General features: G+C 37.5%; 1 protein-coding gene across 5 annotated transcripts in view; it reads left to right on the top strand.

Annotated features, from left to right (window-relative positions):
- Nucleotides 1-1,867: 1,867 nt before the first annotated feature.
- fsd (transmembrane protein fates-shifted) overlaps nucleotides 1,868-27,525 on the top strand; it is a 52,256-nt gene continuing 26,598 nt past the window's right edge. For 2 of the 5 annotated variants that reach the window (XM_076212730.1, XM_076212728.1), the window contains exons 1-3: nucleotides 18,947-18,983; nucleotides 22,342-22,428; nucleotides 25,959-26,081. In XM_076212730.1, the coding sequence (XP_076068845.1) occupies nucleotides 18,950-18,983; nucleotides 22,342-22,428; nucleotides 25,959-26,081 (244 nt within the window). In that variant the 5' untranslated portion in view covers nucleotides 18,947-18,949. Of the gene's footprint in view, nucleotides 2,088-17,120; nucleotides 17,236-18,946; nucleotides 18,984-22,341; nucleotides 22,429-25,958; nucleotides 26,082-27,525 lie in introns of those variants that run through there. The other 3 variants (XM_076212732.1, XM_076212729.1, XM_076212731.1) reach the window with 3 other exon arrangements.

The following is a 27,525-nucleotide window of genomic DNA, read 5'->3' as shown; positions in this document are numbered from 1 at the left end:
AAATTCACCCTAGTTTACTTTTAATGCATGATTTATTTATCATGAGTTGTGTGTATGGATGATACGTGTATAAATGTTGTTTTGTGGGTGAATGTTACATGTGAATCGTGCTATACCCGTTGCACTGAGAAATGGCCGTTAGGGCGGAGCACTGGGAGTTCCCCTGTGGTGTCACATATAATTATTTTATTATTTTATTTTATAATTCTATTTTATAATTTTATAATGTTGCCACATATGATTATATTATAATTTTTTGTCACACACCACCACTGAGGTAAAAATCAAAGCAATGTTTTCTATACAAAGGTTTCGTTTCTTCGAGTCTAGACATGGCATATGGGCAACAGAGAGCGACGTTGCCGCTACATCTAATCTCTGGCCCCGCCCCCCTCACATTGCATTCAGAAAACATTGCATCCACACGCACGTTCTCGCCATGGATGCCCATCTGTGGCAACACCGGGAAATCTCCTAGCCCCGCCTTAGCAGTCATTTCTCCTTGCGCTGACTTATGGTGACCATCAGATGTGGAAGGTGGTGGTAGTGGTGGGGTGTGTAGAGGGGGGGGGGCGTCACTTTTCGACTCGCCCCGGCTGCGGGGACCTGGTGTATTTACCTGGTTGTATTTTGTGGAAGAGTTATGCTCGTAGTGACCCGCAGTTATATCTTTCCGCATCCAGTTCTTTCTTAAAATCATGTATAGTTTCAGCACTCACTGTTTTCTCTTTCAATTTATTCCATGTATCTATTACTCTGTGGAAAGCTGTTCTTTTTCAAATCTTCTGTAACTGTCCTTCTTAAGTTTCTTCTGGCCCATTTAAGTAGATCATCCCTATCAAGGATTTCCATCCCTTTCATAATTCTGTAGATGGTCAACAAATCACCTCTTTCTCTTTGCTCCACAGTTAGCAAGTTTAGTTTGTCCAATCTTTGTTCGTATGTCAACTTGCTAACATACGAACAAAGATTGGACAAACTAAACTTATCAACTGTGGAGCAAAGAAGATAAAGATGCGATTTGATCACTATCTACAGAATTATGAAAGGGATGGAAATCCTTGATAGGGATGATCTATTTAAATATTACAGAAGACACACAAGAGGACACGAGAAGAAACTTAATTAATATGGACAGTGTGTGTCTGTGTGTTTACAAGACGGTACCCATTGGGGGACAGGGAGTGGACTGCCCCCTTGTAATTTTAATTATAAAAATTATTATTTTTAATTTCCACATTTTCTGGTAACTGTCCCACCAATACACTGCTCCCACAAACTAAGGATACCTTTACTGGGTACTGCTAGTGCAATGTATTTAAAGGAAAATAAGGTACCTCGAGAGGGCTTTTAAGTGTATAATGTGACATATCACAAAATAGTGTATGATGGGAAAATGTTCTTATACGTGAAACCCCCCGCCCATTTTCATTGTTGGTCCCCTAACTAAACTTCATTAATCCTCGGTCAGTGACCTACATATGATGCACCAGACACTCTTAGTACAATTTTGCATCAGACACCTTCACCTCATGTGAACTTCAGAACTGCAAACTGCGAAGTCTGTTAGCAATTATCGGTTATCTTTGAATTCGAATCTGATCCACGTAGGGCCGAGTAAGATTGAAACCAACGATACGAATGTTTCGTTTCCAAAAGTCCATGTAAGAGTCATTCTAAATTTAAGTGTAGGTAAAACTTGGCACATACTCACACAATACTACGTGAAACAATATTCTATGATTAAATTGTTTATGCGGTGTAAATGGTAAATTATTAAATATGTGAACATCATCTAGCGGGTAGAGTATTGGTGTTTTACGACTTTCTTTTGTTTAAGGAATTCTCTATAAAGTTTTATGTTTGGTTTCTCCGTCTATCTGTCTGAGGATGGCACCAGAGTCGGAAGGAAAGCTCAAAGCTTATAGATTTTCTTTATGTTGTTATACTTTAGTTTCGAAGGCATCATGTGGGTGTCCGAAGTGTTGAGAGTGTATGGAGTGATATTAGAGACTGCTGAAATATGCCTAAGAATACGAAAAAAGGACGGAATCGTGTAAAGAAGGGAGACCCGTGTAGTTTATCAGGTACAGACTCCAGTATGTATGTCCCTAGTACCATTGATTAGATAAAATGTCAGTTAGCTAGGCTTCAATCTCTTCAATGGACTCACCTGACTGGCAGGGTTTAAAGGGCTCTATAGTGCACTTTCCACAGGTTGTTGTGGCTGCTGTCAGGTGATTTTTTTTGTTAAAAATAAAAATTATCTACATTTTTTAGTATATTAGGGGTCTCACTATTTACTGACACAACTGACAACACTGACAAAACCCAAACAAGGATGGATTTTGCTCAAATGCACAATTCTGTATATAAGGTTGCATTATTTGACATATTTTCTTTAAAATGTAGGTACCCCCACAAAAAAAAAAAAAAAAAAATGAACCTTTAAATTATTGTTGCATATGAAAGACAACTTTATTAGAAACAAAATGCTTTTTAAATTTTTGAAATAGCTTGAAAAATAAGGGAGATACGATTTTTTGAATTATTTTCTTAGCCCGCATTTTTGGCTAGACTTTACCATAACAAAGTGTTAGAATTAAGGGTGGTAATTTGTAAAGATTTCGGTAAAGAAATACACATTAACTCTAAACCACTGGTCCAATTTTATTAAAATTCGGAATACTTGGGTTTTATGGATCAACAAATCACATGAGCATGTCAAAAACAATGTGAGACATCTCCATCATACCATATTTGCCTTCTCATGGCAACCATGAAGCTGTCGCTAAACGCCGACCGAAGTCGACCGACGCCGACCAAAACCACACAATGACGGTTTTTGCTCAAATGCATAACTTGTATATAAAAAATAGCACATGGTTGCATTATTTGACCTATTTTCTTTAAAATGGATAATTTCCACGTAAAATGATCAAAGAGAAGTTACGTTTTTATCCTCTGAAAAATTATCAGCCGGCAACCAACGCCGACGAAACCCAAACAATGACGGCGTTGGTTGCCGGTTGATAATTTTGTAGAGGATAAAAACGTAACTTCTCTTCGATCATTCTACATGGAAATCACACATTTTAAAGAAAATAGGTCAAATAATGCAACCATATGCTATTTTTTATATATAAATTATGCATTTGAGCAAAAACCGTCATTGTGTGATTTTGGTCGTCAATGGTAATAAGTAAACAAAATCGAACGCGAACTGGACGCATCAGATTCATGGGTGATATGGCTACATTCCGGGGAAATCAGCTCAATTATGATGTGATACACGATATTAAGCTTCTCATGTCCGGGAGAAAATAGGTTGATAAACTTGTTTATGTAACTTAAAATTATGTTTAGAGATTCCTTACCTTAATATTTTTACTCGGAAAACTATGTTGCCGAGTTTGACAACCAAATTTCCGTTTAAATCGCTGAAAAAAATTCTATTTCAAGAATTAGCCTTACACTTGCAAAACAACAAGATAATTTGAATATCTTTCGCATGCGCTAAGCGCGGGAAGCATTCAAATTGAACCAAATAAAACCTAGTGGGCCGCAACATATGGCCATGAAAACAATACATGGTCGACGGTGGCGCCGCGCGTGGATTCGGGGGTACCTATAAAATGTGTGACTTACATGTAATTTGATCAAAGAGAAGTCATGTTTCTAGCCTCTGCAAAATTACTCACCACAGCTACGCATACCGTCCGACTCACTAAATACCGACAAAATCTGAGTAAGGGCGGTTTTTGCTCAAGTGCACAATTTTATATAAAAATTTGATAAATTTTTAGTTTCAACCATGGGCGCAATATAGCAATAGAAAATTAATTATTAATTTTGTAAATTATAATATATCAATGTAATATGCAATTTTGTGAGCGGAAATAAAAAACAAAAAAGTTGCTAAAACAGATTTTGTAAGTAACGAAGTTGTGTCGGAAGAATGGTACACCATGTTTGTTATGACAGATGCCGACGTCGAAGAAATGAAAGGATGATAAATTTGTCTAACCTAAACTAAATTAAACTAACGTTACCTAACCTGTGTTTAATAAATCATTACCTGCAAATTAAATGTCATCCGGCTCGTCCTCGTTGATGTCGTGAGAGACGTTGGCGGGCTTTTTAACCACTCAGCTTGTGGGATATAAAAAGTTCTTGCAGCTTGAAGGAATGCATGTATCTCCGCTCCATAACATTCCTTTAAGAAAATGTACCTGGCGAGGTACTGTTGGAAATACCGAGGCCATTAATTGACAGACGACAAGATGGCGTCCCGATCCTATGGTACCGACTTCGTTCATTAGTAGCCTATATTTGGTTACAGCAAGGTATTTTTTATGTTCATTTCCACCCACAAAATTGCAAATTATGTTGATACATTTTAATTTACAAAATTAATAATTTTCTATTGCTATATAGCACCCATGGTTGCAACTAAAAAAATACAAAAAAATTGGCATATGGTTGCATTATTTGAACTATTTTCTTTAAAATGTGTGATTTCCATGTAATATGATCAAAGAGAAGTTACCTTTTTATCCTCAGCAAAATTACCGACCACAGCTACGATTCATCCAGCCCGCCATCTATGATCATTGGTGGTATGGATCAAACTACACTCTATTAAGTTTCTTACTATTGTGCTGTTAGTGTAATAGATTGTATATAGTTGAATTATTTCAACTATTTTCTTTGAAATGTGTGATTTTCATGTAATTTGACCAAAGAGAAGTTGTGTTAGCTTCTGCAAAATGACCGACCACAGCTACGAATACCATAACAAATTAGCATATGGTTGCATTATTTGGCCTATTTTCTTTAGGATGTTTAATTCCCATGTAATTTGATCAAAGAGAAGTTACGTTTTTATCCTCTGCAAAATTACCGACCACAGCTACGAATACCGTCTGACTCATTAATATCCAACCAAACCTGAACAAGGATGGTTTTTGCTGAAATGCACGATTTATATAAAAATTAGCATATGGTTGCATTATTTGACCCATTTTCTATATAATGTGTGATTTCCATGTAATATGATCAAAGAGAAGTTACCTTTTTATCCTCTACAAAATTGCTGACCACAGCTACGATTCATCCAGCCCGACATCTATGATCACTGGTGGTATGGATCAAACTAAACTTTATTAAGTTTCTTACTGTTGTGTTATTAGTGTAATAGATTGCATATAGTTGAATTATTTCAACTATTTTCTTTAAAATGTGTGATTTTTATGTAATTTGACCAAAGAGAAGTTATGTTTTAGCCTCTGCAAAATGACTGATCACAGCTATGAATACCGTAACAAATTAGCATATGGTTGCATTATTTGAACTATTTTCTTTAAAATGTGTGATTATCATGTAATTTGATCAAAGAGAAGTTACGTTTTTTCCTTTGCAAAATTACCGACCACAGCTACGATTCATCCAGCCTGCCATCTATGATCATTGGTGGTATGGATCAAACTTCACACATTTTAAAGAAAATAGTTCAAGTAATTCAACTACATGCAAACTATTACACTAATAACACAATAGTAAGAAACTTTATAAAGTGTAGTTTGATCCATACCACCAGTGATCATAGATGGCGGGCTGGACGAATCATAGCTGCGGTTGGTAATTTTGCAGAGGATAAAAACGTAACTTATCTTTGATCAAATTACATGAAAATCACACCTTGTAAAGAAAATAGTTCAAATAATTCAACTATATGCAGTCTATTACACTATTAACACAATAGTGTTTCTTAAAAGGGTGAAGTTTGATCCATACCACCAGTGATCATAGATGGCGGGCTGTACGGTATTCGTAGCTGTGGTCGGTAGTTTTGCAGAGGATAAAAACGTAACTTCTCTCAAATAAGACAACCATAATGCTAATTTGTTGCGGTATTCGTAGGTCACTTTTCAGAAGCTAAAAACATAATTTCTCTTTGGTCAAATTACATTAAAATCACACATTTCAAAGAAAATAGTTGAAATAATTCAACTATATGCAGTCTATTACACTAATAACACAATAGTAAGAAACTTAATAAAGTGTAGTTTGATCCATGCCACCAGTGATCATAGATGGTGGGCTAGACAAATTGTAGCTGTGGTCAATTTTGCAGAGGATAAAAACGTAACTTCTCTTTGATCAAATTACAGTTGAACCTCGAAAGCCCGGACCCGGAATGCCTGGACCCTCGAATGACCAGTCGAAATGAACAAAGGGTGGACTTTTCAAGCAAAGTTCCCTATTTGTCCAATAGGTGGCATTGACGGCCGTGCACGTGTACTCAAGCCTGGCCCAGTCAAGGCGCCACCAGGGCTGCCGTTTTGTAGAATTTTGTACCAAAATGTAGTAAAATAGCGGCATGTGGCAATTGCCCCTCGTCCTAGGCCTGCTACCAGTACCCTAGAGAACCCTATACCAGGTCACAGCCACATCCCAGACCCTCAACCTGGACCTGGTATCCTGATGGAAACATCGGACTCTGAGTCAGATTAATCTCATAGTCCAGTATCCTGTACATAGTGTAAATACATAGTAGGATAAGTTAAATGAAAATTTTTACTTTTTATTAATACACTAAATGTAAATGTACTGTACAATATCCCATCATTTAAAAAAAGCAAAAGATTGAGCCCAGTAGTTAGTACCTAACGTAATAAAAAATACAGTACAATACACTGTATGTACAGTACATTTACATGCCTGTATTACAGTTATTATTACAGAATTATTAGTATTATTATTACAGTATTGTTGTTATTACAGTGTTATAGTATTATTCTTATGTGTTTCTATGCCATATCATACATTACCTATTCATATACCGATGCAAAAATCTACGGGTGTTAGGGCGACATTTTTGATGACCGGACTTTTGGCATGATTGGACCGCCCTTCCCCCCAATTAGTCCGGGCTTTCGAGGTTCGACTGTATATGGAAATCACACATTATAAAGAAGATAGGTCAAATAATGCAGCCATATTCTAGTTTTTTATATAAAATTGTGCATTTGAGCAACAACTGTCCTTGTTCGGGTTTTGTTGGCATTTAGCGAGTCGGATGGTATGTGTAGCTGTGGTGGGTAATTTTGCAGGCTAGAAATGTGATTTCTCTTTGATCAAATTACATGTAAGTCACACATTTTGATCAATTACATGTAAGTCATACATTTTAAAGAAAATATGTCAAATAATGCAACCTTATATATAGAATTGTGCATTTGAGTGAAAACCGTCCTTGTTTTTTTTTTTTTTTTCTTGTCGGTTTTGTCGTTTTTTTTCAGTTTGGTCGGTTTTGTCAGGAATTAGTGAGACCGTTATTTTAGTTGTGCACACCTATGTGATATAGCATGATTAATAAATTAGGTATTAATGTAAATTATAATACATGAATATAGAATTTTAGTTGTGCACATCTATGCAATGTAGCAATAGAAAATTAATCATTAATTTTGTTAATTAATATAGATCAATGTACTGTATTTGATGGCACATAAAACACCCCCCCCATTTCAGCAGGTCAGATTCAAGAATTTTTTTTTAGTGTATTTAATCATATATTGTTGAAAACAGTCTAGCTGTATTACACAAGGTGACAAGCAGAAACTAGCTGTATAAAAGGAATTTGGCAGTGCAGTTATTATTGTGATTACTTTCATGCCTATACTAAAACTTGCTTAATTCTCGCTATTGAGATGTCTAGTGTATGCTTATTGGCTATTGCTTGTCTGTACTGCCCAATTGCTTTTATTATTATTACTATTATTATAATCATTATTATTATCATTATAATTATTATTGTTATGCATCTGGCAATGCTGGCAACGATCATACCATAGTTTTATTCCTCACCAACAGATGGTATTACCGGTAAGTCAGAGCGCCGATCAGCTGATGTTTATAAATCAAATGCAAGTCATAGCATTTCAGATTAGATTGCTTTCATTTTTACAAATTCATTTTAAAGCACCGGTAATAATACAATATTACCAGCAATAGAATAAAGATGCATGGTGTTTAGGGTAGGTAAAAGTACTGAACATAAGCTGGGTTAATGAGTGTCAGAGAGAAGATTAGCCTCGGCCCACGGGAGGTCTCAAACTTGACTTACGATGTAAAGGATGCAGGTTGATTCCTTGAGCAAAAATTATGGGGGAAAAGTGGGACAATTTATAGTTTCACCCAACCAACAATTTTGTGATGTGGCTTATGTGTTTCTGGTGAGATATGTTGTGTCTTGAATGATGATGTACATCATTTCTGTTGCAAATGCATACTTTTCAAGTAATTATTGAAGTTATGCACTTATGCCTACATCTTCCCAACCATCTGGGGGGACCTGTGTGAAATTGGGGTTTTTGGGTGGGAGCACTAATAAATCGAGTAATGAGCGTTGCAAAACAGGTATAAAATTAACAAGAACACATAAAAAAGATATAAAAACCCCCCATAAGTTTCACCTATAAGGGCCGGAGTGTGGTCGGCTAACGCAAGTGGTAGCCATGTTTGTTTACCAACAATTCGAAATATTTCTCGCTATATCAGCTACATTTAGTGAAGGTCACTCCACCCGCACAGGAGTGGCTAACTGTAAACTAACGTAATCTAAACTAACCGTTTGGTTAGGTTAGGTTCAATTACGTTAGAGTTGGTTAGGTTAGGTTAATTTAGGTTTGGTTAGGTTAATTTAGGTTTGGTTAGGTTAATTTAGGTTTGGTTAGGTTAATTTAGGTTTGGTTAGGTTAATTTAGGTTTGGTTAGGTTAATTTAGGTTTGGTTAGGTTAATTTAGGTTTGGTTAGGTTAGGTTTGGTTAGGTTAGGTTTGGTTAGGTTTGGTTAGGTTAGGTTTGGTTAGGTTTGGTTAGGTTAGGTTTGGTTAGGTTTGGTTAGGTTAGGTTTGGTTAGGTTAGGTTTGGTTAGGTTAGGTTAGGTTAGGTTTGGTTAGGTTAGGTTTGGTTAGGTTAGGTTTGGTTAGGTTAGGTTTGGTTAGGTTAGGTTTGGTTAGGTTAGGTTAGGTTTGGTTAGGTTAGGTTTGGTTAGGTTTGGTTAGGTTAGGTTAGGTTAGGTTAGGTTTGGTTAGGTTAGGTTTGGTTAGGTTTGGTTAGGTTTGGTTAGGTTTGGTTAGGTTAGGTTTGGTTAGGTTAGGTTTGGTTAGGTTAGGTTAGGTTAGGTTAGGTTAGGTTTGGTTAGGTTTGGTTAGGTTTGGTTAGGTTTGGTTAGGTTAATTTAGGTTTGGTTAGGTTAATTTAGGTTTGGTTAGGTTTGGTTAGGTTAATTTAGGTTTGGTTAGGTTAATTTAGGTTTGGTTAGGTTAATTTAGGTTTGGTTAGGTTAATTTAGATTTGGTTAGGTTAATTTAGGTTTGGATAGGTTAACCCCCATCCATACAGTGCCACATACGTAGGCGTCATGAGGAGCAAGTGGATACGCGAGGCTGCCATATCGGCGCCTTGATTATATTTATTGTAGTTGCCCCTCTGTAATGACATACTCTCTAAACTGTCTGTAATCACATTTTCTATGGTTATCAAAATTCACGGGTGAAAGAGAGAATGATCGATATATGCGGTGACTATATTTTATGATGCGAGTATTATTACATGTCGTACGGCTGGCATCGGCTGCTGCCCGCGAGATTTAAGGCCCGTACTGAAAAGGTTAAGTTAGGTTACGTTAGGTTTAGTTAGGTTTAGTTAGGTTTGGTTAGGTTACGTTAGTTTTGGTTAGGTTTGGTTAGGTTATGTTAGGTTATGTTAGGTTACGTTAGGTTTGGTTAGGTTACATTAGGTTTGGTTAGGTTACATTAGGTTTGGTTAGGTTACATTAGGTTTGGTTAGGTTACATTAGGTTTGGTTAGGTTACATTAGGTTTGGTTAGGTTACATTAGGTTTGGTTAGGTTACATTAGGTTTGGTTAGGTTGCATTAGGTTACATTAGGTTTGGTTAGGTTACATTAGGTTTGGTTAGGTTACATTAGGTTTGGTTAGGTTACATTAGGTTTGGTTAGGTTACGTTAGGTTTGGTTAGGTTACGTTAGGTTTGGTTAGGTTACGTTAGGTTTGGTTAGGTTACGTTAGGTTTGGTTAGGTTACGTTAGGTTTGGTTAGGTTACGTTAGGTTTGGTTAGGTTAGGTTACGTTAGGTTACGTTAGGTTTGGTTAGGTTAGGTTTGGTTAGGTTTGGTTAGGTTTGGTTAGGTTTGGTTAGGTTTGGTTAGGTTAGGTTTGGTTAGGTTATGTTAGGTTTGGTTAGGTTATATTGCGTTAGGTTTGGTTATGTTACGTTAGGTTTGGTTAGGTTTGGTTAGGTTACGTTAGGTTACGTTAGGTTTGGTTAGGTTATGTTAGGTTTGGTTAGGTTAGGTTTGGTTAGGTTAGGTTTGGTTAGGTTACATTAGGTTTGGTTATGTTATGTTAGGATAGGTTTGCTTAGGTTAGGTTATATTAGGTTAGGTTGCATTAGGTTATGTTATGTTATGGTTGGTAGATTATGTTATGGTTGGTAGGTTATGTTATGGTTGGTAGGTTATGTTATGGTAGGTTAGGTTATGTTATGGTAGGTTAGGTTAGGTTATGGTAGGTTAGGTTATGGTAGGTTAGGTTACGGTAGGTTAGGTTACGGTAGGTTAGGTTACGGTAGGTTAGGTTATGGTAGGTTTGGTTATGTTAGGTTTGGTTAGGGTAGGTTTGGTTTGGTTATGTTAGGTTTGGTTAGGATAGAATAGGATAGGTTAGAATAGGATAGGTTATGTTAGGTTACGTTATGTTAGGTTTGGTTAGGTTACGTTAGGCTAGGTTTGGTTAGGTTACGTTAGGCTAGGTTTGCTTAGCTTAGGTTATGTTAGGTTAGCTTATATTATGTTAGGTTAGGTTATGTTTCGTTAGGTTATGTTTCGTTAGGTTGATTACTTTAGGTTACTTTCGGTTAGGTTATGTTAGGTAAGGTTACATTAGGTAAGGTTACATTAGGTAAGGTTAGGTTAGGTTAGGTCACGTCAGGTTAGGTCACATTAGGTAAGGTTACGTTAGGTAAGGTTAGGTTACGTTAGGTTAGGTCACGTCAGGTTAGGTCACGTCAGGTTAGGTTAAGTTACATTATGTTACGTTAGGTTAGGTTTGGTTATGTTATGTTATGATAGGTTAGGTTACGTTAGTTTACGGTTAGCAACTCCTGTGCGGGTGGAGTGGGCTTTGCTAAATGTAGTGGATATAGCGAGAAATATTTCGAGACTTTGGTAAACAAACATGGCTACCGCTCGTGTTAGCCAACCACATTCCAGACCTCAAAGGTGAAATTTATGTTTTTTTGATATATTTTTAATGTGTTAATTTTATACCTGTTTTGTAATGTGCATTACTCAATTTATTAGTGCTCCCCACCCAAAAACCCCGATTTCCCACAGGTCCCCCCAGATCGTTGGGGAGATGTAGGCATAAGTGCATAACTTCAATAATTACATGAAAAGTACGCATTTGTGACGGAAATGATGTACACCATCTTTCAAGACACAACATATCTCACCAGAAATACATAAGTCACATCACAAAATCGTTGGTTGCGTGAAACTATAAATTGACCAAAAAGTGGGTCCTGTATGCCAACAAATATATGATTTTCTTGGTGGAAATAAATATCAAAGGAGTTACTAACACATATTTTCTAACGAACGAACGAAGTGTTGGTTGAATGAAATGCCATGTTTGTTTTGATAGGTACTGAGGTCGAAGAAATGAAAGGATAAATTAATCTATTCTAACCTAACCTAACAACCTAACCTAACCTGCACCGAGGGGTGATTTTCCGGCGATCACCCCTCTTCTTCTACTTTTAGCTGGAGATGTAGAGAGCAATCCTGGGCCCACCACAAAATACACATGCTCTAAACCCATTACCTCAAGCAGACAAAGGGCTCAGTTCAGTGCAATATGTGCAAAAACTGGGCCCACCTCACTTGTACAACACTTGCTGACACAAACCAATACACAAGCACTTGGACATGTTCTACCTGCCCTCCAGTAACCCCACTCCCACCTCCCCAACCACAGCCAGCACCCTTACCCACTCCCAGTTTCCCTTTGCCCTTATCCCAATCAGTACTCCCCTTCCTTTGTCCCCAATCTCTCCTTTCCCCCCCTCTAACCCAGATCCTATCCCTTCCCCATTAACACCCCAACCTCAACCCCAAACGGCAACATACAACACATACAGAACACACAACATCAACATATTACAACACAACATTGACGGTATTAACACGAAAAAACATGAACTCGAACACTTTCTTAAACAACACAATATACACATTGCAATTATACAAGAAACAAAATTAAGACACTCACACAAAACACCATCATTTCATAATTACACCACCATCAGACAAGACCGGACCGACAGCAGTGGCGGTGGACTCATCACCCTGATCCACCACTCCATCTGTTTTGTGGACACAAGTGCCACAACCAAAATTCTCCTCCCTACCACAGATAACACTACAGAAATCCAATCCATTCGAATCCGCACAGGCAACAAATCAACACTGACAATAGTTAACATGTACATTCCCCCCCAATCATCCCCCACAGTTCCAAACACCTTCAGGCCTCAATTTAGCCAACTAGCCTCAATCCCCAACCTGATCATGGGTGGTGACTTCAACGCCAAGTCGTCTGCCTGGTATGTCGACAACCCTGACACAGACAGAGGGCTTGATATACAGACTCAGTTTGACTCATTGACTATCATGAACAACACACATAATTATACACATATCCCACACCAAGCCCTATAGACTCCCTCCTCTCCTGATATCACCTTCTGCTCTCCCTGCCTAACCCCAACAACATCATGGAGACTGGTCGGAACTCTTAGTTCTGACCACCTTCCAATCATCATCACCACCAAAACAAGATGCACCCCAGTTGGCCACAGACACACATACACCAATTACAAGAGAGCTAACTGGGAAGCTTTTACTGAAGAGACAGAACAACATTTTGAAACACTTAACAGTACACCAATCACAAACATAAACAATGCTGTGCACACTTTTAATACAATCATACAAAGTGCAGACAAGAGATACATCCCTAGAGGCAACAGAAAATCACACAACCCCAACTTCACACCAGAAATCCAAGGCCTCATCAGACAGCGAGACACACTTAAACACAATACCCCCACACCTATACCTCAAAACATAGCAGACCAAATACAAACATTAAATACTGTGATTGCCAATAAAATACACGAACAAAAAACACAAAATTGGTAAAACATTATCAATACACTTGATCACGAAACAAACACCAACAAATTGTACAAAACACTCAACAGCATTACACTATCCAACAGTAACACAACACGCTCTCACGCAGCAATAATCACAACAACAGACAATCTACCCTCAAACAGACAAGCAAACACACTCATAAATCATTCTGCACAGACAAGCCATCTCACTTCTCACCCTGACGACCGACGCACTATTCGACGTAAGAAAGACTTTCCCACAGACTCAGACTATACACCCTTCATAGACAGTCATACAAAACACATAACACATAATCTCAAGCACTCGTCTGCCTGTGGCCCTGATAACATAAGTAACATCCACCTAAAACACATTGGACCACAAGGTATACACGCACTCACAAACATTGCAAACTACAGCTATTCACACAACACTATACACCCACTCCTCGTTTAATGACCTACTCGGTTAACGACAACTCGGAGTAACGACGGGCTTTATGACGTCGTTTAACGTAAATCTCCCGAAGTTACGACGTCGTGTACGATAATTAAGTTGGCTGAGGCAAATTTGTATGATGTTATAAATGAACTTGTACGGTGGATATTAGCTGTGAGGTAAAGTGTTCTGAAGCTTAGGTCTACATTACCATCCTGCAAGCTGCAAAAACTACCTGGGGTACAGTATATACCGGTAGTGGTAAATTTTTAGTTTCGACCATGGGCGCAATATAGCAATAGAAAATTAATTATTAATTTTGTAAATTATAATGTATCAACGTAATATGCAATTTTGTGAACGGAAATAAAAAAAAATGCTAAAACAGATTTCGTAAGAAATGAAAGGATGATAAATTAATTCGTCTAACCTAAGCTAAACTAACCTAACCTGTGTTTAATAAATCATTACCTGCAAATTAAATGTCATCCGGCTCGTCCTCGTTGTCGTCGTCGTGAGAGACGTTGGCAGACGACAAGATGGCGTCCCGAGCCTATGCTACCGACTTTGTTCATTAGCATATTTTCTTGTACCAAGGCATTTTTTATTTTCATTTCCGCCCACAAAATTGCATATTACGTTGATACATTTTAATTTATAAAATTAATAATTAATTCTCTATTGCTATATTGCGCCCATGGTCGAAACTAAGAAAATACCCCGGTATTCAATATGGAATGTCAGCATACGCAGATTTGGTCATATACGGTAATTTTAGGAACCTAACCACTGTAAATAAACAGTAAAGCTTTAATGTATTGTATAAAATAGGGAAAATACACGAAAATAAAGATACGTGTATTGCTGGACATTGTACATACAGTACATGTACGTATATGTATACACTTTCGCTTAACGACCAATTCGGTTAACGACGGCGTGCTGGTCCCAATTGTCGTCGTTAAACGAGGAGTGGTTGTACCTGACATCAGGAAGCATGGTAAAATAATCACCATTCCAAAACCAAACAAAGACCCAACAATCCCAACATCGCACCGCCCAATCACACTTCTCTGCACCCCCTCTAAAGTCATTGAACGCCTAATGCTTAAACTTGTCACACCACATATTCCCCTAGCTAACTCACAACATGGTTTTAGGCCACTACACTCCACAAACACTCTTCTGATAGACCTCACACAAAGAATTTTAGATGGCATCAATTCAGATAGGCCCCACCATAGAACACTTCTTATAACATTAAACATTAGTAAAGCTTTTGATGCTATCCCCCGCCACAACCTAACAAATAGAATATATAACACAGACATGCACAATAACACCAAAAGATGGCTGGCCAATTATCTGACAGGTAGGAATGCTTACGTGTCATATAAATGCCAATCATCCCACATCAGAAACATTAAGAATGGAGTACCACAGGGCTCTGTTCTATCCCCCACACTCTTTAATCTATACATGCATGACTTACCTACACCAGACACCTCAGAAATACAAATCTCTTCCTACGCAGACGACATAACAATCACATGCACACATCGTAACACAGACAAAGCTGCAGAAATAATCCAGCCATACCTTGATACACTCAACACATGGTTCATCACAAACAGACTCAAAATAGCTCCAACCAAATCTACAGCAACACTTCTCACCAACTGGACAAAAGAACACAAATACATACCTCATCTCTACATCAACACTCTAATATCACACACAAACACACCAAAAATTCTTGGTGTAACATACGATACATCCATGTCTTTCAAACAACACATCACAAACATAAAAAACAAATGCACACCTAGACTTAATGCACTTAAGTCAATCACTGGAACAACATTTGGACAAAACAAAGAAACTAATACAACAATATACAAACAATGCATACGCTCAGTGATGAATTATGCGAGTCCTGCATGGGCTCCTAATCTCAGTGAGACACACCACAACACCCTTCAAATCATAAAAAACAAAGCCCTAAAAACAATTACAGGCTGCACAAATACAACACCTACAGACCATTTACACCATGAAACAAAAGTTCTCAAAATCAAGGACCACCTCGACATGAGAGGCACACAAACACTTGCCGCAGCCACCACAAACACATCACACCCACTACACTACATAGCAGAACACCCACACACACCAAGAAACATTAAAACAACACCCAAAGACCTGTATCACACACAGATACTCTCTTCTCTTCCTCCACAACCACCAAATACCAGCCTCCGGAAACATATTCATAATCATATCACTCACCGCTCCATTAACACACTGAAAGACAACACACTGCTGCATGCCAGACCCCCTGATATCCACCCTTCTGAATCCTCTCTCCCACGAAAGGACAGAGTCCACCTGGCCAGACTGCGGCGCGGCCACCACCCAGCACTTCTAAGCTACCAGAAGAGGCTGAATGACCGCATTGTGAACAGCTGCCCAAGATGCACTTCACCCCATACCATACAACACATAATGGAAGACTGCATTATACACAATCATGCATGTAAAGAACACAACATACACTATAAAGTATTTGTGGAAAAACCCAGTTTCGGCTGTGGCATTCCTTGGGGAGACGGGACTGCTCGGACAGACAGTCTAGGGAATGACAACAACAACAACAACAACAACCTATGTGACCTAACCAATGTTTAGTAATTCGGTACCTCAAATTCTAAAGACCATCCGGGTTGTCGTCATCATGGATGCTGACAGCCTGATTATTAATATACTTCGGGCAATTAACAAATGACGGCAGAACCCTGTGTTCTCTCATAAAGTCCAATGAAGCCCTATTGTCTTTGTAACAGTGCTTATTAATGTCACCTGGAGTTGGAGAACACTCTGTTCACAATGTAAAAGCCATCATCTGATAGTGACTGGACTGGCATGGCATCCATTACCATATCCTAGCGGCTTTGTTCGTTATTAAATTTGCTTGTAGCAAGTTTTTTTTTGTTTTTTAATTCTGCCAAGAAAATTGCACATTACATTCATGTATTATAATTTACAAAATTAATATATAATTTTCTAATGCTATATTGTGTAAGTGTGCACAACTAATACCCATGAACATAATATGCGATTTTCTTGGCGGAAAAAAAGAAAACCTTGCTACAAGGAGATTTACTAATGAACAAAGCCAGTAGGATAGTAAGTAGGTTTTAGCACCTTATTTGGTATTAATTTCTGCCAAGAAAATCGCATATTCCATTGATCTATTATCATTTACAAAATTAATAATTTTCCATTGCTTCATCATGTAGGTGTGCACAACTAAAAATTAACTTTTTTTTTTTTAGTGCAATAGCATTAGAAAATTAAATGTCAATTTTATAAATTATAATACAATAATGTAATAAAACATTTTCTTAGCAGAAATCAATATCAGAAAATGTTGCTAAAACCTAAGCAGAAATGAAGTCGCAAGGACTCCTTTAGATGCCATCTTTGTTTTGATAGATTCAAAGGTTGGAGGCGACCCAGACAACAGGTACTGGATTACTAAATGCAGGTTAGGTTAGGTAAAGTAAGTTAAGGTAAGTTAGGTTAGAATAGATGAATTTTACATACTTTAATTTCTTTGACCTCCACCACAGTAAATTTTTAGAAGTACACACGTATGTGATATTGAAATAGAAAATTGAATAATAATTTTGTAAATACACATGAATACAGTGTATGTTATTCTTGGCAGAATTCAATAATAGGAAAGTTACTAAAAGCTATAAACTCACAAACATAACCACTTTTGTTGCTTGAGATGCCATCTTTGTTTTGGTAGAGGCAGAGGTTAAAGAAATTAAAGTATGATGAATTAATCTATTCTAACTTAACCTACCTAACCAAACCTGCATTTAGTAATGCAGTACCTGTAATTCTAGAGGTCATCAGGGTTGTTGTCTCTGACCTCTGAAGCTATCAAAACAAAGATGGCATCTGAAGTAGTCAATGCAACTTCATTAGTTTCTGCATAACTTTTAGCAACATTTTCTGATATTGATTTCCGACAAGAAAAATAGGTATTATTTTAGTTGTGCACACCTACAAGATCTAGCATTAGTAAACTAGATATTAATTTTGTAAATTATAATACATGAACGTAATATGTGATTTTCTTGGCAGAAAAAAAGAAAAACTTGCCACAAGCAAATTTACTAGCAAACGAAGCCACTAGGATACAGTACAGATGCAATGCCAGTCCAGTCACTATCAGATGATGGCTTTCACATTGTGGACCGGGTGATCTTGAACTCCAGGCGACGTTAATAAGCACTGTTACAAAGACACTAGGGCTTCCTTGGACTTTACGAGAGAACATGGAGTTCTGTCATTTGTTAATTGCCAGAGGTACAATAATAATTAGGCAGTCTGCATCCGTGAGTGTGACGACCCTGATGATCTTTAGAATTTGAGGTACTGAATTACTAAACATTGGTTAGGTTATGTAGGTTAGATAGGTTAGGTGAGGTTAAGTTAGAATAGACTAATTGATCATCCTTTCATTTCTTTGACCTCGACACCTATCAAAACAAATATGGCATATCATTCAACTGCCATGACTTCGTTTGTTAGAAAATAGGTTTCAGCAATTTTTTTGTTATTGATTTCCACTAAGAAAATTGCATATTACCTTGATCTATTATAATTTACAAAATTAATAATTAATTTTCTTTTGCTATATCGTGTAGGTGTGCACAACTAAGATTTTACCAAATAATACTTATTACATTAATGAATTATTATTTATGAAATTAATATTTAATTTTCTAATTCTATAGTGCATAGGTGTGCACTTCCAAAAAAAATACCTCCACCTCTTCAAAACAAAGATGGCATCTCAAGCAACCAAAGTGGCCACATTTGTTTATTTATAGCTTTTAGAAACTATAGCTATTATCGAATTCTGCCAAGGGTAATGTATATTACATTGATGTATTATAATTTACAAAATTATTATTTAATTTTGTATTGCTATGTCACATAGGTGTGCACTTATAAAAATTTACCCAAATTTGGGTGTGTGCCCAGAGAATACTGGTTTTCTCATGGAAGAAATGAGCGCTGATTGGCACTGACCCACACCAAGAATTACACCATATAAACAAAATGCAAGTAGGTTCCAGTAAGTCGACAGTGGCAGTCCGTTTCATCCAGCTTTCATGATTCCCCTTGACCATTCTTGTCTGCTCAGTGCCTGTGAATGGATGTTGGGCAAGATGGACAGAGAATTACTTATGAGTACAGTATTTGTTTTTTGTGTGTGTTTATTTACACATTAATATTTGTTTACATATTTACATTTGTTTATTTTGTTTTATTAATCACTCGATAAATTTGCTGACTTTTTCTGATTTTTGTTTGCGTATGTATTTATCTATTTGTGTATTCAGTAATCAATTCATATATCTATAAAAAAAAAACTAAAGAAGTGCATTCCCAAAAAATAGAAAATCAAATATTAATTTTGTAAATTACAATACATCAATATAAGTTTTTATTGGTGGAAATTTATAACAAAAGTTGCTCAAAGTTATACAATAGTAGCAAATTGGATGTTGGCTAGCTTCAAGATGGTATGTTTGGTTTTGTTTGTTGTGGAAGACAAAGTAATGGAAATTTAATACATTGGTCTGGTTTAATCTAACATAAACTAAACTAACCTAACCTTGTATGGGGTATGCATCTGGGGCATCATCTCTCTAATTTTGCTGAATTTTGGTTTATAGGTAGTTTTAGGGCTCTAAACACATTTCTGAAAATTTAAGGGCAATCTGAACAACCATTCAGGAGATGCAACTTCAGATATTTTGAGGTCATATGAGAAGTCACACATTTGGCAACCAATAACTAGGGTAATAAAAGTCATAGTTATATTAATGTATATATATTTAGAATTAGAAAAAGACAAGGGATCCAAATAAGTAGAACCTCTTCATATGAATTTAATTCGTTCCAGGACCTACTTCGTATGTTGAAATGGTCGTATGTTAAATAAAATATTCCCATAAGAATACACTGTAATTCATTTAATTCGTCCCACAGCCCAAAAACCTATGATAACTCCTTAATAAATACTGTACTGCAGATAATTACACATAGCAGTAAAACAAATGCATTACTGTATATAAGAGAGATGTAAAAAAATTTATTCATAAGGAAATAATCAATAAAAAGGGGTTTTTATTGTCACTTTACCTTAGAGACAGGCGAACGGAGGTGTAGGCTTGGCAATGTAGGAGGCAGTAGGTGTGGGTAGAGAGGTGGTGACTGAGATACGTATCATAACTTAGGCTACTCTAACTTACACTAGGTGAACTTTAAACTAACTTAGTTTATATATGCAAAACTTCGACGACTTCGTATGTTGGAAATTACTTTGGGTGTAGAGTCAAATATTAGGTCGAATTTCACATCGTATGTTGGAAAATTTGTATGTTTAGGCAATCGTAAGTAGATGTTCTACTGTACCAGAGTTTTAGAACTCTAGGTTGAAAAAAAAATCCCACTTTAGCAAAAATTTGAGGTCTTGACCCCTGGAGTATCAAAATTGAAAACAATGTATAGATGAGAAAAATGAAGGCATAAGCTTTGGCTTTTAGAATCAGTGAAAAAAAAAAGTTTGTTTATGCTAGTATCTTTCATATGATTAACACACAAGTGAGTGCCATATTTATATGTTGTCGGTCAACTGTACATATTTTTCAAACTATCTCCTGCCTCCTCCCTTCCTTATTCAATAGACATTCCCATCTTAACTCCCCCTTCACTCTATCCATCCATCTCATCCTCAGTCATCCCCTCAAGTTCACTCCATCCACCTCTGCCTTCCACACCTCTTTTACTAATCCTTGACTCCTTTCCATGTGTCCAAACCATCCCAATACTCTTTCATCATCCCTATCTGTTATCTCCTTTTCCACTCCCACCCTCCTCCTCACCTCCATGCTTTTCACTCAATCCAACATAGTAACTCCCACCATACTTCTCAGACACTTCATCTCAAACACATTCAAACTTTTCTGCCTCTCTTAAATGCTATGTACAAAGTCATCAACACAAACACCCCTTCATACAATCTCCTCTTTGCATCCATTCCCAGGCGCCTATTTCTCATGACACTTTTTAATCCCCCAAGGCAGTTACTTGCTTCTCTCAATCTACAATTTACCTCTACCTCCACTCCCTTTTCTGCCACATGTGATCCCAAATACCTAAAGCTATCCACTTCCTCCAGCCTCTCTCCATTAAAACTTTTTTCCATCTCACTGCCAACCTCTCCCCTTGTACATCTCATCACCTTGCTATTACTCACATTTATTTTCAAATTTCTTGTATCACATATCTTCCCAAACTCTGTCATCAACTCCTTTAAGCCCCCTCTGATCCTGTCATAAGGCAGTGTCATCAGCAAACAACTGGCTCACCTCTCACTTCTCTCCATTTCCTTTAACCATCTCCAGTCCTTTGCCCATTACCCTCACTTTTACCTCCCACATCACCCCATCTATATACACATTGAAAAGTCACAGTGACATGATACATCCCTGATGCAGTCCTATCTTTATCTCAACCACTCGCTCTCTCCATTTTCAATTCTATCACAGGCTCTGTTACTCTCATAAAAATTCTTGACTTCCCTTAACAGCTTTCCCCCAACTTTATTCAGGAGACCCGACAAATGTGTGAAGTTATGACTTGAATTAAATAGCTCTACCACTGGGACTACCCTTGACTATGCATAGCATGATGGTTGGTTCCTTGTCTTGTGGTAAAGCAATGCACAGCCAAGGGTTCAAGTTTCAGTAGTAGAGCTATTTAATCTAGCTGTGCGGTAGAAAGGGGCTGGCCACCCTATTTGTATTATCCTGGATAGTTGCCAAATATGAATAATACAAAAGAGAGAAGTGCCCAATTTCCAGCCCAAAGCACCTGCCCCTTGCAATGTCTGTGCACATTACTGTAAAGAAGTGCTGAGGGACAAATAAGGATGAAAAAATAGAATACCAGTAGAAGATGATTATTCAGTAAAAAAAGGAGGAAGGTTTACAACCCTCATTCTATTTCAATGCATATTGGTCCCCTGTTTGTTGAGAAAGTTGTTCTGTGTAAGAAAGTTTTAAGCGAAAGATAGGGATGTATTTTTATAATTGTCGCTACTTTATTGTTGAATGATAAATTTTTGTTAGGAAATGGATGATTTGATATTTGATGGTTTAATATGATTTATTTTTAGTTGCTGTAACCCATTCTTTTCACTGGAGGAAAAATACAGAGTTTAGGATCTGGAGTGAAGACCAAAAATGAGATGGATGGAGTGCAGGGGCCTTCGGTAAAAGGGCCCTGCTAGGAAGTGATATGTCTTGCTGCATTGCTTCTGATCCAGTTAATGGGCAGGGGACAGAGATGGCATTTCATCCACAAGGAGTTCACAAAGGACAAAAAATGGGTGTGGGATTGGTGAAGGGTGTGTGCAAGTCATGGCTGGCCATCTCCCTTATAAAGGGGAAAAAGAATTTTGGTATATGTATGTAGTTTATTTTTTTATGTATCATCATTGTTAATATTGTTCTACAGTAATAATTTGTTTCATTTACAGATGTGAAATTAGCTGACTTTGCTAATCAAAGTGGGGCCCATAGGTTGCGGGTGAAAAAAATATCTCTTAACAGCATTGTTACACAAGGTAAGAGTGAGTTACCAGTATTATTAATATGTTTTATGTATTTGTTAAAAAGATATTTTGGAAGGAAGTTAGTGAGGGAGAGTGAATTAGATATGGAGGAAAAGGTAAAAGGTGTGGATGTACAGATGTTAATGGAAGTGAAGGCAAGGGGGAAGATGGGTAGAGTTTTTTAGAGAGTTATTGAACGTGGAAGAGGTTAGGGAGGGATTCATTGTGGCAGAGGGAGGAGCTAAGAAAATGACTATTATGGGAGAGGAAAATGAAAGAGATATAGGAAAAGATGAGGCACAAGGAGCTTTGAAATTTATAAGAACTGGTAAGGCACCTGAGTTGGATGGATGTCATGTGAAAAAAAGGGGTATAGTTATAGTGGATTGGACAGTGAGGCTGTTTAATATATGGATAGGAGAGGGTGCTGGAGAGCTGGAGGAATGCCTGTATAGTTCCACTTTACAAAGGAAAAGGGGACAAATACAAATGTAGTAGTTTTAGAGGGATCAGTTTGATGAGTGTAATTGGAAAGGCTTAAGGGAGGGTTTGAACCACTTCCATACGGTGACGCCTACGTAGGAGGCATGAGGAGCAAGTGGGTACTCGATGATGCCGATGTCGGCATCTTGATTATATTTATTGTAGTCGTACCTACGTAATCTCCATTCTCTCTAAACTGGCTTCATAAATTTTCTATGGTTATAAAAATACACGGGTGAAAGAGAATGAACAATTGAGCACTGACTTTATTTTTATAATGCAATTATTATGACGCAACATCGTACGTGGGGCAGCTAATGCTGCCAGACGTGCAATGTGCCTCGGAGTGAAGAGGTTAAGCAGTTTACTTTAAGCACCTCCCTACCTTCTGTCCTTTTCCTCTTTCTTTATCTAACCTCTACTCTCAACTTACCTTCCACCTTCCACTGCCATATAGTCCATTAATGCCCTATCTACCCCCCTTCCATCCACCACCCTCTCCCGTGTGTACTTATACTTTACTTTCTTCCTAAACACTGTATTTGCTATCATCAGCTCTAGACAAATCTCCACCATCAGCTCTCTACTACAATTTTTTTCTGGATCACCATGCTCTCCAGCCACTCTGTCTATTGGTTCATTTCCTACCCTAGTATTAAGGTATCCCAATACCACTACATTGACATTTCTCCCTAAACCCTCTATCCACTCATTTAAATCTATCCAAAAGGCCTCCCTTTCCTCTACACTCTTCTCACTACCAGGCCCATATGCACTTTCAAAAACCCACTTTTCTCTTCCCAATTTCACATTCATCCATATTAACCATAAAGAAACCTCCTTCCACTCCACCACACATTTATCTATTTCTTCGCTTACTCATCCTCTCTTCACTCCTGAGACCCTCCCAACTACACTCCCAAACTCAAACCAACCCCTCCCTTTCAACTTAGTTTCACTCAATGCCAAAACATCCATCTTCCCACAAACATACTGCCTATCTGAATAGAATCACCAATGATGACGATGTCAATCAAATAATTCCGACAGTTGTCCCCGGACTTGAATCCGAGACTTGCACGTGGCATGTCATAGCTCTAGCAACTATGCTACTGAGACTATAAGATTCTTCAACCTCGGGGTTAATCTAACTCCCGCAGGATTTGAGTTGACTGCTAACTGCCGTCCTAATCTGTGGGAGCTAGATTAACCCCGAGGTTGAAGAATCTTATAGTCTTGGTAGCGTAGTTGGTAGAGCTATGACATGCCACGTGCAAGTCTTGGGTTCGAGTCTGGGGACAACTGTTGGAATTATTTGATTGACATTGTCGTCACTGGTGATTCTATTCAGATATTACAATGACGAAAGTCAATCAAGGATATGTACCAGCTTAACCACTAGCTACAAATGGGCTTGGTTCTTTGTAAAATTGAGATTAGGACTCCCACAGTCAACTCAAATCCTGTGGGAGTTAGATTAACCCTGAGGTTGAAGAATCTTATAGTCTCGGTAGCGTAGTTGGTAGAGCTATGACATACAGGTACTCCTCGTTTAATGACGACAATTGGGACCAGCGCGACGTCGTTAACCGAATTGGTCGTTAAGAGATAGTGTATACATATACGTACATGTACTGTATGTACAATGTCGAGCAATACATGTATCTTTATTTTCGTGTATTTTCCCTCTTTTATACAGTACATTAAAGCTTTATTTACTGTTTATTTACGGTGGTTATGTTCCTAAAATTACCGTATATGACCAAATCCGCGTATGCTGACATTCCATATTGAATACCGGGGTATTTTTTTAGTTTCGACCATGGGTGCAATATAGCAATAGAAAATTAATTATTAATTTTGTAAATTAAAATGTATCAACGTAATATGCAATTTTGTGGGCGGAAATGAAAGTAAAAAATACCTTGCTACAAGAAAATATGCTAATGAACGAAGTCGGTAGCATAGGCTTGGGACGCCATCTTGTTGTCTGCCAACGTCTCTCACGATGACGACAACGAGGACGAGCCGGATGACATTTAATTTGCAGGTAATGATTTATCAAACACAGGTTAGGTTAGTTTAGCTTAGGTTAGACGAATTAATTTATCATCCTTTCATTTCTTTGACATCGGCATCTATCATAACAAACATGGTGTACCATTCGTCCGACACGACTTCGTTACTTACGAAATCTGTTTTAGCATTTTTTTTTTCATTTCTGCTCACAAAATTGCATATTATGTTGATACATTATAATTTACAAAATTAATAATTAATTTTCTATTGTTATATTGCGCCCATGGTCGAAACTAAAAATTTACCACTACCGGTATATACTGTACCCCAGGTAGTTTTTGCAGCTTGCAGGATGGTAATGTAGACCTAAGCTTCAGAACACTTTTCCTCACAGCTAATATCCACCGTACAAGTTCATTTATAACATCATACAAATTTGCCTCAGCCAACTTAATTATCGTACACGACGTCGTAACTTCGGGAGATTTACGTTAAACGACGTCATAAAGCCCGTTGTTACTCCAAGTTGTCGTTAAACGAGGAGTACCTGTACCATGTGCAAATCTTGGGTTCGAGTCCGGGGACAACTGTCGGAATTATTTGATACTGCTAAGATGGGAGGGAGGGTGGAGGGGTGTGGAGTGTTTTTGGGGATGAAATGGGTGGGAATGTTTTTGTGCCTTGTCCTTTTTGGCTACCCCCCTGGTAAGGGGGAAAAAAGCCTTGGTATATGTATGTATGTATGTATGCCTATCTCTTTACTTTAACTCTCATCTGTACCACATCCATGCGCATTAAAAGACCCAAACCTTAGGGTTCTATTTGGAAAGCTCCTCCCTGACCTTCTTATGCCTTTGCTTTTTTTTTTTTAGGAATGTCCATTGTGGAGCTACAGGGAGAAGGATTCATAGTCCTATCCCTGTCCTGTTTTTGTTGCATCTTACAACTCAAGTCGGAACACTTGGTGGCGGTATTCTTTTTTCTATGAACAATTGAGAATTATTTTAATCTTCATCTGTGTAACTTATTTATTTTTTCAGTTGAAACCATGAGTCTTGAAGATGAGAAGTTGTGGTATGAGAAGAGTTATGAGGATGATGATTTACAAAGCCCTGAGGAAAAGGAAGATGATTGTCCGAGTATCAGTGTTCAGCACAGGAAAGGTAAGTTAATAACTTATTCATTTCATTTTGTAAGTGTGTAAATGAAATGGCCCTGCTGTGGATGTGCTGTGTCTTGGTGTATTGCATTTGACCCAGGCAGTTGCCAGAAGACAGGAATGATCCTTCATCCATGAGGATCTAAGATGAGAAGGAAACATTGGGTGGAAGTGGGCGAGTGCCTTGGCTGGCAACCTTCCTTATAAGAGGGATGATGATGATGATGACTTTCCCATGACTGTCTGGCCAAGCAGTCCCATCTTCCTGAGGAATGCCATGGCTGGAATGGGGTTTTCCCATAAATCCCTTGTTGAGTATAAGTTCTGTTGTTGGTGTACACAATTATGTGTACGATGTCATCTCAAATTATGATAAACGATATAGGTGTAATATATCTAGACTTTGCAAAAGCTTTTGATACCGTCCCTCACGAAAGACTACTTACTAAATTAGCTTCACACAGAATAAGTGGTAGCCTATTAAGTTGGACTAGTAATTGAATAATTGAAAACAGAGAGTTGTTGTAAATGGCAAAACTTCTAGAGGGCCACTTCAATTCATAGTATATATAAATGATATAGACCACGGACTAAAATCTATTGTCTCCAAATCTGCTGATACAAAACTGTGTGGAATGGCAAATGACCACTTAAACCAATTAGATATTCAAGAGGATATAGATAAACTACAGTAGTGGTCTGAAAAGTGGCTAATGAAATTTAAAACAAGTAAATGCAAGGTTATGAACATAGATAAAAATAATAGTAAGTATGATTACAAGTTATTTGGAAATTTGTTAACAAAAGTGGAGTCGGAGTCTGTAAAAATATACCGACTCCAACTCTAGTTAAATTTACACTTTATGATGCCTTTGTTTAGTCTGTAGAGTTATGCAGTGCACACTCCTTATAAGTAGATTAAATTAAAAAATATTCAAAAGCTAATAACCATAATTTAGCTTGTTCAAACCCTACATTATTAGGGATAAATTTGAGGACTTCCTGCTAAAGCCTTTCTAAAGTATCATATGATTATTAGTATTTTCTGGATCTATGAAATGCCTATTGTGAAAAACAACACAATGATTAACCCCTCTGTTTTTAATTTCAACTTATTATATCCAGGCCAACCATCTGTATTGATTACTATGAAAATAGGTGTTTCTATAGCATCAAAAATAAAATGTTCAAGTGTTTCTGTGTTTCTTTTTAGGACTAATTTTGTTCTTATTTTCTTTGTGTTTTTTACAAAGAATTCCCAAAACATAAAAATCCTTGGTTTTATATTCTCGCCCACGCTGGTCTTTTTTTCTTAGAAAGATGCATTTCATTGCCTTAAAAAATGTGTTAGATGGGATTTTTAATGGCAAATATGTTTTCTTAATTAAGAAAAAGAGTTGTGCAGACAAACAGTAGTTTGATCTAACCCAAGATTAGCTGTTTTTTCT

The sequence above is a fragment of the Oratosquilla oratoria genome, chromosome 30, assembly GCF_046742065.1.
Source record: "Oratosquilla oratoria isolate Oo_2021 chromosome 30, ASM4674206v1, whole genome shotgun sequence".
NCBI lineage: Eukaryota > Metazoa > Arthropoda > Malacostraca > Stomatopoda > Squillidae > Oratosquilla > Oratosquilla oratoria.
The sequence above is the reverse complement of the archived record's forward strand: the minus strand, read 5'-3'. Positions and strand labels throughout refer to the sequence as shown.